This window comes from Coffea eugenioides, chromosome 8 (genome assembly GCF_003713205.1).
Source record: "Coffea eugenioides isolate CCC68of chromosome 8, Ceug_1.0, whole genome shotgun sequence".
NCBI classification, from domain to species: domain Eukaryota; kingdom Viridiplantae; phylum Streptophyta; class Magnoliopsida; order Gentianales; family Rubiaceae; genus Coffea; species Coffea eugenioides.
The window spans coordinates 33,850,874-33,863,368 of record NC_040042.1 but is presented as its reverse complement, the minus strand read 5'-3'; the positions used below and the strand labels follow the sequence as shown (position 1 = coordinate 33,863,368).

Below are 12,495 nucleotides of genomic sequence, written 5' to 3'. Positions count from 1 at the left end.
CGTTTTCATCCCTGCAAAACTTATACAGAAAACGCGACTTCCACAAAATGCAACTTGAAGGCGGGTTTTGTTGTGAGAACCCTGAAAATAGATATATAAGCCAGTGCATATTTCATTTGCATTTCTTTTATTCCTTAATAAATTCTAGCATTACTTTTACTTGTTCGCAATTAAGTACGTAAAAGTAAGTTAAAAAGGAAATTTTTCACGGTAAGACGAAAACAATGAAATTTTAGATATGCTAAACATACTTAAGGCGTGAAAAGTTTGATAATTATAGTCTTATCCTTCTTTGTTTTCACAATAAGTGCGTAAAAATAATTTTTATGTGCCAACTGACACACTTGTATTAAATTATTATTTCACTTGACTTTATATTACTAAATCGATAAATTTCGAATTAGACTAACTCTATTTTCTTGAGTATAAATAATTGGAAATTTTGATAACTAATTTAATCGCTAAATAATGTAGGAATTACTAGGAACCTTAATATTTAAAGTTTAATCGAAAAATATTCGATAAAAATGGTTTAGATATACTAGTGTATAATTAGGCGTTCAAATCACACTTGGGGATAATTTTTGGAATTAAGTTAGAATTGAGAAATTAAGTTGAGGATAGGGAGCAAAGTGAAAAGACTAAAATGCCCTTGCAACCACAACATTTCCATGCAAACCAAACAAACCCTCTGACAACATTTTAAATCACCGCAACCATCGACCAATTACATTTTCACCAATCCTATACGCAACCATCTCGTACACTCAATCCCTTCTCTTAAACCGCGGCACCATAACATTTCCTTTCCATTTCATATCACAAAACCGCAAACCATTTCCTCTTCCTTCTTAATACCGAGATACCGCCACTCTTCACCATTCCATTTCCTCTGCACAACTTCACCCCAGCCACTACATTTCCTCTCCACAACCACAACTCATCTCTTCCTCTGCCTTGGACCGAGAGTAAAGGAGAGAGAGACTAACCTTGTGAGCTGCCATCTTGTAATCATCGACCAAGAAGAGCTGTCCGCAAGCTGCAATTTCTTTCTTTCTGTTCTGTCTGTAAGCTGAGGGAAGAGACCAGGAGACCATCGCACCTTTTCCTCTCCTAGCTGTGGCCATTTCCAACTCCAACCAACCGAAATCAACCCCACCACAACACCACTCCAGCCGCAACTCAGGAACCAGGACCAACCGACCTGCGCTTGAAGCCGAGAGGAAGGAAAGAAAGATTCTGGAATTTTCGTGTGTGAGCTTAGCTTGTATCTGAGGTAATTTCTGGACTAATTAAGTTGATTACTAGTAGAGGAAGCCATATTAGAGCTTGCATGTGTGGCTTGTTCAGTCGGTAGATGAAATCAAGTCATTAGAAAAAATTCTGTTATGGCTAAATGTTTCTGCCGAGGAGCTGATTTGGAAATGTAGCATTAATTCTGATTCCCTGTGACAATCTGAGTTCGATTAGATGTTTAATCAACTAAAAACAGGAAGGTTAAGTCATCTAGGAACATGCATGTGAGTTTAGGCAGCCGGATGGGTAATTAAGAAAAGAAGAATTTCTGTTATGTGCAAGTGATGGAACTGCCGAGAGCTTAACTTGATTAATGCAGCTTGATTTGGTTTAATTTTGTTGTTTGAGCTTATAATCATAATTAGTTAGTTAATAACAAGTTAATTAGGCTCTGCATGTAGTTAATTAATTAGTTTAAAACCAGAAAAATAAAATCAAAATGCAACCTGCCACATGCATGTTCATCCGAGCCAAGCTGGAATATTTTTCTGAAATTTTGATGTTGATGGTTGTTATATGAACTTGATTTTTAAACTGGAAATGTTAATCACTGGTTAAGCATCTGCATATTGAATTTGAGCTCCTAATACCTCAACTTAACCAAAGAAAATCTTGTTTTTGAACCATTTTTATTGCTGGAAATTTTGAGAAAAGCCGTGAGGTTTAGACCTGGAAATTGTGGGGTTGGTAACCATTGTTTAAATTCAACTCTTGAACTGGAAATGTTCATTGTCTAGCTAAGTAATTGCTTGAGGAAGTTGAGAGTTTAAAAGCCTGTTTTAACCAAGAAAATAAAATGAAAACAGAAAGTTTCTTCATGCGCGTTCAACTGTGATTAGTTGAACAGATTTCTGGATTTTCCTGGATGATTTTAGTTGCTGTGTGAATCCGGTTTTGAAGTGGAAATCTTTAATAGCTAGCTAAGTGTTTACATGCTGAATTTGAGTACCTAACACCCTGTTTAAACCGAGGGAAAGTTTGATCTAAAGTATATTAGTTGCTGGAAAATTTTGGAAGCCGCAAGGTTGAACCAGAAATTTCAGTTTGTCTTTGGAAAGTTTAATTGGTTTCTGGAAATTATTTTATTTTTCCCTTGGGATATAATGGTTTGGAAATGCATAAGAGTTGTAAGTTTTAAGTTGTGTAAGTTGTTTAGCAATGAAATATTTGATAAATTGGAAGATGGAACCAGAAAATGTTGGTATATAGATGCTGGAATTTCTTTTGGTAGCCGAAGGTTGAGTTGGAATCTCAACTTGGTTTTTAAATATTTTTTTTCCTTGAAACATGATGGATGGAAATGCCCGGAATATGTTGTTTGGAGTTCTATAAGAAATGAATGGATGGTTTGAATAAAAACCTTATGGTGTTAAAAGAGAAAAAGGAGTTTTTCACAAGTGAAAAATGAGATTTCGGATTTTCGGATTTTACTGACCAGTCTCAGTAAAATGCTTATATCTTGGTGTAGGAAAATCCGATTAAGGTGCCGTCAGTGGCATTTGAAACTAGATTCATGGGCATTTGTTCTGTATAAATTTCATATTTTTCCTCCATATGTACTGCTGTCCGTGACTCCTCAAAGTAGACTGTCCTGCTTGAATGTCTTGTTTCTTTATGAAACTGAGCTTTTGACTTGGATCGAACATTTAGCTTATTTGTGGTTTGAATTTCTGGTTGAATTGTGGTTGGAAGAGATTGATTGTTGTCAAGAGCTAATGATTGATGAAGCTCTTGGCCATTTGAGTAGTTTTGCAATAATTTAATTTTTGTTGAACTTGTTCAAGTGGTTGGCTGAAATGTACTTGGGAGGTCCATGGTTTGCATTTTTGTTTGTCTTGTTACCTTGGACTTCCTTCGTTGAATTCTAATTGTACTGGAGTTTGTTGAGATCTAGGGCTAATGATTGATGAAGCCCTAGTGAAATTGATATTTGGATTGTAATGTTTCCATCTTGGTGACCTGGGAATCCATTGTGCAAATGAGCTAGAATCGTGAAGACCGTTTCGATTATTCTTGAACTTGAATACTTTCAAAATCAAATTTTGTGGAAATATTCCGCTTTAATATCAAGTGATAGAATTCGAGTTTAGTGTAGTATTATTAGAAAGTTAGATATTGGGACTTTCAAAACCTTGCCGACTAGTTAATTCTTTTATTTTGCTTAAACTAGCTTTATTACCTTTAGGGAGTATTTGTATCCAACTCTTAAACCTTAAGTTTTCTTAAAACTATTCTTGACCAGTTGTTTTAAAGGAAATTTGGAAAAAAAAATACTAGATTTAAGTAATTGCAAATAAAAGGCATAGAAAACTTATTCGGCAAGGAAAACCCGTCTGAACCACTTTGGTTCTAGTTTGCACCCTTGAAAGAAAATATCTTTAAAGAAACCACATGAAACACTTTATTCCTTACTAGTCTTGATGTTTAAGAAATTATTGATTTGTTTCAGGGAAATAAACTAGTTTAATACAAGATAATCTTTTATATGTTTGAAGTCAAGAGTTTGCTTAGTAAAACTTATAGTTCTTAAAACTTGGATTTCTAGGATTTAGCGAGGACTTGGACTACGATTCCCGGCTTGACCTTTGAACTTCACTCTTGGTGAGTGTCCCTGCTTGTTCTATGTTTACCTGATTAATGCGCTTTCTCGGCTTGATATGTGATATTTGGAAATATGATTTTGATCCATCGAAGTGAGCTATGTGTACTTTACCACATTAGCCGTTCGAGTGGAGACTTGCTTGAAATGTTTTCATGAATATCCTGCTTGCACTATCTACATGCTGGACGCAACGTCGCTGGGTGAATCCCTCGACTAGTCTATAATAACCTCATGCTGGACGCAACGTCGCTGGGTGAATCCCTCGATCAGTCTATACTAATCTCTTGCTGGACGCAACGTCGTTGGGGAAATCCCTCGACCAGTCCCAGGTATACTCGAGTACTACCGCTCTCATTTATTTTGTCGTGCGGGCCCGGAGTTGGGGTATGTTCGGTGGCCGGAGCTAAGAAAAATAAGAGTATCTACATGGACTTTAAGTAGTGAGAGTTGACGGAGGGTCGACTACGGTAATTTCTGATCAAGCAAGGAGAATGGCTCCTGAGAGCCCCTGTATCATACCTTGTGCTGTTACACGCTTTCCTATTTGTTACTTTAATTAAAATCGATACGTGATATTTGTTTTATCTGATTGCATGTTTTGGGGCACAACTGAGCTTTAGTTCACCCCACGCTTAATTGTTTTCCTTAACAGGCTCTGGAAGTTGAAAGCTTTGAATTTTACTCATGTTTTCCTTTTGGAATGTTTTTTATTACTAAGACTTATTTTGTGGGCTGTAATGCGTTAATTGAGCTTATGTACTTTCATTTTGGATTGCCACTTGAAGCTGGAAAATGTGTAAACCCTAAATTCGAGTGTTTGGCTTGTAAGTTTGTATTAGTGATGTATGTAATTATCTGTCTGGATTGGTACGACTTTATACCTTGGTATGTAATCCGTGGGACGTTTAAGAGCCTCGATTGGCTATTTTAAATCACTGTTATCTTTGAAATTAATGTGGTTTTAGAGACGGTCTTCTTCGAGAAAATTGTTTTGTAATAGATCAGATTATTCTTCGGAAGGATTTGGGCTAGAATGTTTGCGTGAGTCCTGGCGAGAGTTGGGCAGGCGGCCCGCCAACTCTTTGGTTCGCCTTAGGGGGAAGTGGGGTCGCCACATTTGTCAAGTCGCGTATTTTGTCCTTGTGCAAAAGATAAACACGCGACTGCCTTGGTCAGTTTTCTTCTTCATCTTCTTCCTTCAACTCGCGTTTTCCCTCCTCCTCTCACACACAATTCACAAAACTCCATTTTTACTCCATTTTCTTGCTAAAAAACATCAATCCAACATCTTTTGATTATCCTAGGGCATTCCTAACCGATTAGAATTCAAGAAAAACATCTTAAAAATCGGTTGAAGGCTAGGGTTCTTAGTTCTTAACTTCTTCAATTGGAGGTCAAATGGGGTGATTTGCATAGACTTTTTGCATCGTTTGCATCACCAAACATCACTCTACCAATGTGAGGTAAATTTCTTGAACTTAACTTGGTATTTTACATTCATCATTTGCATATCTTTTGAAGTTAATGATACACTTTGAATGGTAAATTTGTGATGTTATTTGTTGTTGTATATAAGCTCCCTTATGCTTATTTAACTTTTCTAAGCATGTTTAGATAATTGAATGTGGGAATGTGATGATCATGCAGTATTTCACTTTATGCACATTTCTATTTAAGATCAATGTGCTAATTTAAGCATAATTGGACGATTCAAATGGCCAAAATGTGACTTGTTTATGATGTTTCCATGCATACATTCCTTATATGGTGACATTTTAGCCACTTTGATTGCTTATTCTTCATATAGAGCATGATTGGATGATGAGTTTTGAATATGTAAATAATGTAGAAAATTTGGTGACATTTTAGGAGTAAAATTGAATATGTGTGTTATGTATATTCTTTAGATTGCATTTTACCACTAATCTTGTTATTATATGGTGATGTTCTAATTACCTAGCAAAGGAAACATGTTTATCCTTCTTATTCTAGGTAAAGAGGGCAATAATTGTGTTAAATGCTTAAGGAGTTTGGGAAATGTGGTGTGATGATGTGTGAGACTTTGGCAAAGGATTATTTGCGATAACTCTTCATGCCTTTGTCACTCTTGCCTCTTTTGACCCTTACCTAGTTTATTTACCATTTTGTCTTTTAGGTTTCTATCACTAATGCTTATCCAATGGAACTCATGAGTTTTGAAAAAACACGAACAATGGATTGTGAAGCTTCATATTCACGCGTTTCAATCGCAACATTAAGTGAGTATTACTTTCATTATTTTGATTTCTCTTTTTACACATTGACAACAATGTGCATGTTAAGTGTGGGGGGGGGGAATTGAGATGATATGCATCGGTTGTGATTGACTTGAAATAATTTGGACTTGCCTTGGAAACATTTCTTGTGCTTTAATTTGTTCTAAATTGGGTTTACTGGCAGGGAGATTCATCCATTTATAAGGGGAAACTCTGCCAAAATTTTTTCAAAATCTTGTGGAAAATTGCATAATTGCCCTATAAAGTTTCAAATTTTTTTAATTTTATCCAAGGGGTAATAAGTTCCATCCATTAGTAACTCAAATTCCTTCTACATTTGAAATAAATATATGTGGTTTGAAAAATTCTTTTCTCATTTAACTTGAAAATGACTATTATGTGATTATAATTTGTGTATTTATAGGAAAGTATATCATGTAAAGTGGAGAAAATTATGCCTACATTTTGCATATTTGATGAAATTTCTTCTCTTTACTTGATTTTATAAGTTAAGTGATAAATATGGTCAACAATTGCAATACACTTCTCATGATTATTCTTTTGAGGGACTAATTATTATCTTTATTTTGAAAAAAAAAAAGAAAAAGAAAAAGAGAAAAAAAGAGAAGCGTAAAAAAAAAAAAAGAGAAGAGAATAAGACTTGTTCTACCCCAATGGTTCTTATATTTAATAACCGGGAGTCTTCATCTACAAATGTTGACTTTCGCGTAAAATGATACTTAAATTAAGAGAGAAAGGCACTTTTATTAAGAGAGAAAGGACTTTCCGTTGAGTGATTTTTGTACTAACAAGTCGCACTAGAGTCTTAATTTAAAAGGATTGATCTTGGGGTGTGTGAGGTGCCTATGTCATAGTAAGGTTAAAATAAGTTCATTTCAAAATTTTATACTTGATATTAAAATATTTCACTGGTCGGTTGGATGCATGTACATGATCATAGACATAAACACAAATAGATATAGCGTGACATGATATAATAATATAAGCAAATTCTTAAAAAAAAATTTTATTCAAAATTATTGTTTTATTATTGCTAGGAGGTTAAGTCATCACAAATAATGTACATAAAAACTATGGATGGGGGAGAGAAGAACTAATGTATAGCTTTAATAGCGATCATCCCAAGCAAAAAGGACGTGTAGATTTAGCATTGCTCACACATATATTTCATAAATAAGTAAAAAGAAATATAGCAAGAAATTCCAATCTTGAAACCATTATTCAGCGCATATTTGTTTTGATACACAACCCCAACTAGAGGAGGGGAAACGAAAAAAAAAAGGACGTGTAGATTTAATAACGATCATCCCAAGCAAAAAGGACGTGTAGATTTAGCATTACTCACACATATATTTCATAAATAAGTAAAAAACAATATAGCAAGAATTTCCAATCTTGAAACCATTATTCAGCGCATATTTGTCTTGATACACAACCCCAACTAGAGGAGGGGAAACGAAAAGAAAAAAAAAAAAAGGAGATTCGATCACCCTTTCTGCCAGTGTGGTAAAACCCCAAGAGTTTAATACTGACCATTGATGTTTTTCGACTTTTATTTTACACTAACAATAGTACACACAAAACAGGGGGGAAAAAAAACACTCCAGAACTCATAAGGCATTGATAGGGCCAATTCCATGGAAACTTGTAACGTAACCAATATTGTCATCCACAAACAGATATGGAATCCATAATCATTGCCTTTATATGGGCTTCAATTCTACGTTGATCAGTGAATCCATCTCCACGGTGCTTGTAAACAACTTCGCAAACTCGTGCTAGATTGAGAATCACATTGAGAATTTCTCTTGGAATGGTAGTAGGCCTTAAGCATTCCTTGTTCATGATCTTCCAAGTATCCTCATACATCTCTTCAAGCTTCTTCATTGCCTCTTCCTCCGACACATTATAATCTTTCATGTAGCATTCAATTGCTGTGCCACTGCCTCTTTCTTTCTCAAACTTGAAATGCAAAGAGTTTAAATAGATCAAAATTTTTGACATACGTAAAATATGGGAACTATATATTATAAAGTGTGACCGAAAAGATTTGATTAAGCCAGAACTACTCATATAATGTATTAAAGGTTACTAAACATTGAACAATTATTGCATACAAAATGAATAGAACTATTTTTCACTATATTGACGAAAAGCATATCGAATCTCAATGCGTGTGAGTATTTTATGCGAGATTTTGCAGTGAAAATTAAGAAGATCTAGAAGCAAGTATAATCATGAGATGATACTACGACAATTGCGCAATGCAGATACAAGTTTGATTACTATATGTACATATTTCGTTATAAAGTTGGCAAAACAACTAAGAAGACTTGAAGAAATGTGATCATATCGTCACACTATATCAGTGAGTTAATCCATTTCGGAAATTCTATTTTTTTTTTCCTTTGTTTTTTGGAAATTCTGCTAGTTGGCTTAATCTAATTCTTGTTAACCGATTAAATGCCACAACAAATTCAAACCTTGTGACTGCCAACATCGTTAATCAATCTGCCATGTGTTGTCAAAGCAACAAAGAGTTTTGGATTAGTTGACATCCACTTAATAACATCCTCCGAGGCACCATCCACGCCCAAGAAAGCTGCTGATGGCAGTAAATAGTATGAGCTGGTGATCATGCCATTGCTCAAGTAATCAGCAAAAGATGGTAATTTGTTTGTAAGAAACCACTTCGACTGAGTGAAGCTTGTCCTCATGTATTGTTTCCACTAATTAAAACAAATGAATGGATGAAAATATTGGATTAGTAATATGCTCAATCAGGGTATTTAAAATTTCAATGAAAAGTATAATGATAACTTCTATTGGTTTACTGCATCAAGAGCTTTAGAACGTCTTAATCTAGGCTTTATCATACAACATGCACTGAACTTTTGTAGTATAAAGTGTTTGAATTTCGACTAATAGGTATATCGGTAAAACTTCACTATGTTTTTTCAGCGCAACAATCGATATATATAATAGTGCTAAAAAAATAATTTTTTCTTCATCAATTGGTAGCGGGGACACTTGAGAAGAATTAAGGTGCAAACCAAGGTGTATTTTAACACAGCCCATAGAATTAAAAGAGTTCAATTCTTTAGCAACGTGGTACCATACTTCTTCTATATACTTGTCGAATGCAAAGGTTCTTCGCTTTTTAGCTAAATCTTCCTCAAGCTCCTTATTAAAATTTAAAAGCATCGTGTAGGCTGCCTTCAAGTAGTCTGAGAGTTGATCAATCCCATTGCCATCCCACCTGCAAGCAAAGAAAACTTCCTATGTCACTGCAAATCGTTATGCAGCATCGATCTAGAGAAAATTTATTTAATGCTCTTGTAATGGTTTCTTTAATTTGCTGCCCCATGATTGGACAGCCACTTGATTTGAACTTGCAACGATGTAAGGTTAATTTAGGTTACGTAATTGGAGGTCAAATACAGCTATCTTAGGTCAGGTCCATCCGTCTCACTAAAACAATAGTAGTCTAATTTTTAGGGTTGCTTGCTACGTTGAAGCCAGTGTACAGAATATGGAGAGGGGAAGGAAGCCACCTATTCTGAACACACAAACCACAATATATCAATTAAGATTTTCACGGTTCTGTCAATCTCTAATTCGATTTCAATGTTTTCATGGACCAATACATATTGTATGAGCTACAGAAAATTAATCTAATATTCTGTAATGATTTCTTTAATTTGCTGCTCCTAATTGGGCAGCCGATCAAGTGATTTTTTTTCCCTTCCTTTTCAGTTTGCAGTCTTTTTGTCATGTTGATATTTTAAACTACAATTATTCTGGACTGGAACGGTCCTAATTTTTCCTCTTTTAACAAGACATGAAAGCACAAGAAGTTTGAGCAAACACCTTAACCAATATGACAAAATAGAAGTAGGTATATGCTTACCGTTCTATAGATTCCGTGAAAATTTGGAGTTCATCTAGAGTGCCATAAGCATCATACGTGTCATCAATCATTCCACAAAAAACTATTGCTTTTGCGAATGTCATTCGAGCAAGAGAGTACTGAGGCTCATAATAGGTTCCAACAGCCCAAAAGTAGCATTCCACAATTCTGTCCCTTGCATATGGAACTTTTGTTACAATGTCCAAGTCCTTCCCCCACCTGTATCGTCATGAATTTAATCAAAAAAGAAAAAGGAAGTTGTACACTGATTAATGTAGCTGTCTAACAAAAAATATGGGAATATGCAAAGGCATTTGACGTTTTACTTGGGATAGATATTGGAAAAGAGTGATTGTTAAATCAACTATCCCTTTTGGTAGTTTATCATAAAATTCCTGTAATTCTTAAAATGAAGGTAATTAAAACTTAATTACCGCTCCATGAAATTTATAGAGAAAATACTCATTTAAAGGTTTCAAATCAACCAAAAAAAAAGGATATGCTGGTTTTTCAGGAAACTGCTGTTATTGTACTGTCCTAAAAACTCCAATTGAACCTAAAAATGCACCAAAGATTATATTATATAAACCTGTGGAGTTAATGTTGCGAACAAATCTTAAATTGGGGAACTGGGGCCTCAATGGAATACCTGATTATCTCTGAAAGTTCTTGTTGATATAATATCTGCAACAAGTGGTAATCCAATTTGGCAAGCCTTAGCAGCAATTTGTTATTAGATTCATCTTTTTCATACATGGAGATGTAGCAATAAGCCTCATATCATGGGATGCCCTTATGCAATGGCTGTTCAAGAGCATGTTTCACTTGTTTAGCAGGAGTAGAGCCCAAGTGGGGAACTCCGAGTGTCAGATGAGTGGTTGTGAAAGCAAGGGCTTCTTCTAAAATTTTGTCTCCATTTGTTCTGATGTGAGCAGCTTCATACAGACTTAGCAGACCCCTTATGTCTTCACATAAGGATTCCTTAAACTTACCATTATCATCAATGAATTGGTCCAAGATGCCTGTATGGGAAAACTATTTATTGCTTTTTCTATATAGTTTAATTTAGTTCAAACTTTTGAAGCAATGAATTTAGCAAGAAAGTTGTGTACCACAAGAGATATTAAAACCATGTTGCCTGAATAGTCGGAATTGAAGTGCTGCAGTCAATAAATCACACTCTGGATGCTCCTGAAAGTTGGGATAAGTATAAAAAAGTTCTTGTAGCTGCTGCTCAATCTTGTCCTCGAAATGATGCGAGATGCCAAGCCGTTCAATTTTGTCTATAAGATGGAATTTTTCCATCATGGGTTTTTCAGTTTCCAAAAGCATGCTCATCACTTCTTCCTTTAACATTTCAATTTCTTTGGCATACATTTCATATCCCTGAAATGAAAATATTTCTTCATTGAGTTTGTCAAATAAACCTCCCAAAGTTTCTTATGAAACCCAGAATTCTTAGCAAGTAAACAGTATTGAACAAATGCTTACTTATAAAGCTTGGTGTGGAATGCAACGGAGACTAAAGTTGAGGAATTTTAATACATTTAGAGCCAAGAACTCAAGTAATTACAGGGAAAACAAAATAAGAGGTCATTGTCAAGTTGTGGTAATAGGAAAGGAAATATAACTCTAGTACTCCCAGAAACATTATGTACATATATGTATGAAACTAGACATTTCATGAAGGCATAATCATATCCGCATTGATGGCATCAATTACAAAGGGATCAAATAAGAACGTTTTGCAAACAAATTTGCCACATAAATCATCTTTTGATCCAAGTATATATGCAACTTACTTTTCCCTTAGGAAAAGGAAAAATAACCTGCTTATCCAGAGTAAATGAAGCGATACGATCAGCCCAAATGTTTTCAGGGAAGTCTGCTAATTGGCGGACGATCTCACGCTGATTGTTTAAGAGGCCAGCAGTTTCAGCTGAGGCCATTTTGTTGGGGCAAATTGGGAGAAACTTGAGCTTAACCAGTGTTATCAATTCTGACCACCTTGATGATCAGCCAGAGGAATCCAAGTGCGTATTTATAGACCCAGGAACTCGAGTAAATTACACATTAAGGGCTACGTGATAGGGTGCATTTTAGGGGGTATTTTGGGCATTAATGCACTTTCATTCGATTAAATATTTCCAGTAATTGAGTGGATTCTACTGATATTTTTATTTTGGTGTCAAATTGCAGGACTAGATGCTGAAAAGTGCCTAAAATCAAAATCTAGAGGATTTGTCATACGTGGGGCCCGCTTGAGAGATGAAGAAATCTAATTGTAATAGATTTTATTTTATTTTTATTTTTATTGGAGGAAGTCTTGTTTTAATTGTGGAAAAAATCCCCTCCCAAAACGGTCGGACACAAACGGAGGGAAGTATTTAGACTTCCGTAGGGAGGCTTAG

General features: G+C 35.2%; 2 protein-coding genes across 2 annotated transcripts; both read right to left on the bottom strand.

Moving 5' to 3' along the window:
* Nucleotides 1-7,638: 7,638 nt before the first annotated feature.
* On the bottom strand, nucleotides 7,639-12,077 carry LOC113781423 (vetispiradiene synthase 2-like). Its single transcript, XM_027327356.1, has 7 exons — nucleotides 11,914-12,077; nucleotides 11,197-11,470; nucleotides 10,734-11,106; nucleotides 10,085-10,303; nucleotides 9,295-9,433; nucleotides 8,658-8,903; nucleotides 7,639-8,136 (listed from the first exon to the last, which is right to left on the bottom strand). The coding sequence occupies exons 3-7, from the start codon at nucleotides 10,838-10,840 to the stop codon at nucleotides 7,840-7,842; spliced, it is 1,008 nt and encodes a 335-aa protein (XP_027183157.1). The 5' UTR covers nucleotides 10,841-11,106; nucleotides 11,197-11,470; nucleotides 11,914-12,077; the 3' UTR covers nucleotides 7,639-7,839.
* On the bottom strand, nucleotides 10,865-12,033 carry LOC113780608 (viridiflorene synthase-like). The gene is made up of 3 exons (XM_027326392.1): nucleotides 11,914-12,033; nucleotides 11,197-11,470; nucleotides 10,865-11,106 (listed from the first exon to the last, which is right to left on the bottom strand). Exons 1-3 carry the CDS (start codon nucleotides 12,031-12,033, stop codon nucleotides 10,865-10,867), a joined length of 636 nt encoding a protein of 211 aa, XP_027182193.1.
* Nucleotides 12,078-12,495: the final 418 nt, after the last annotated feature.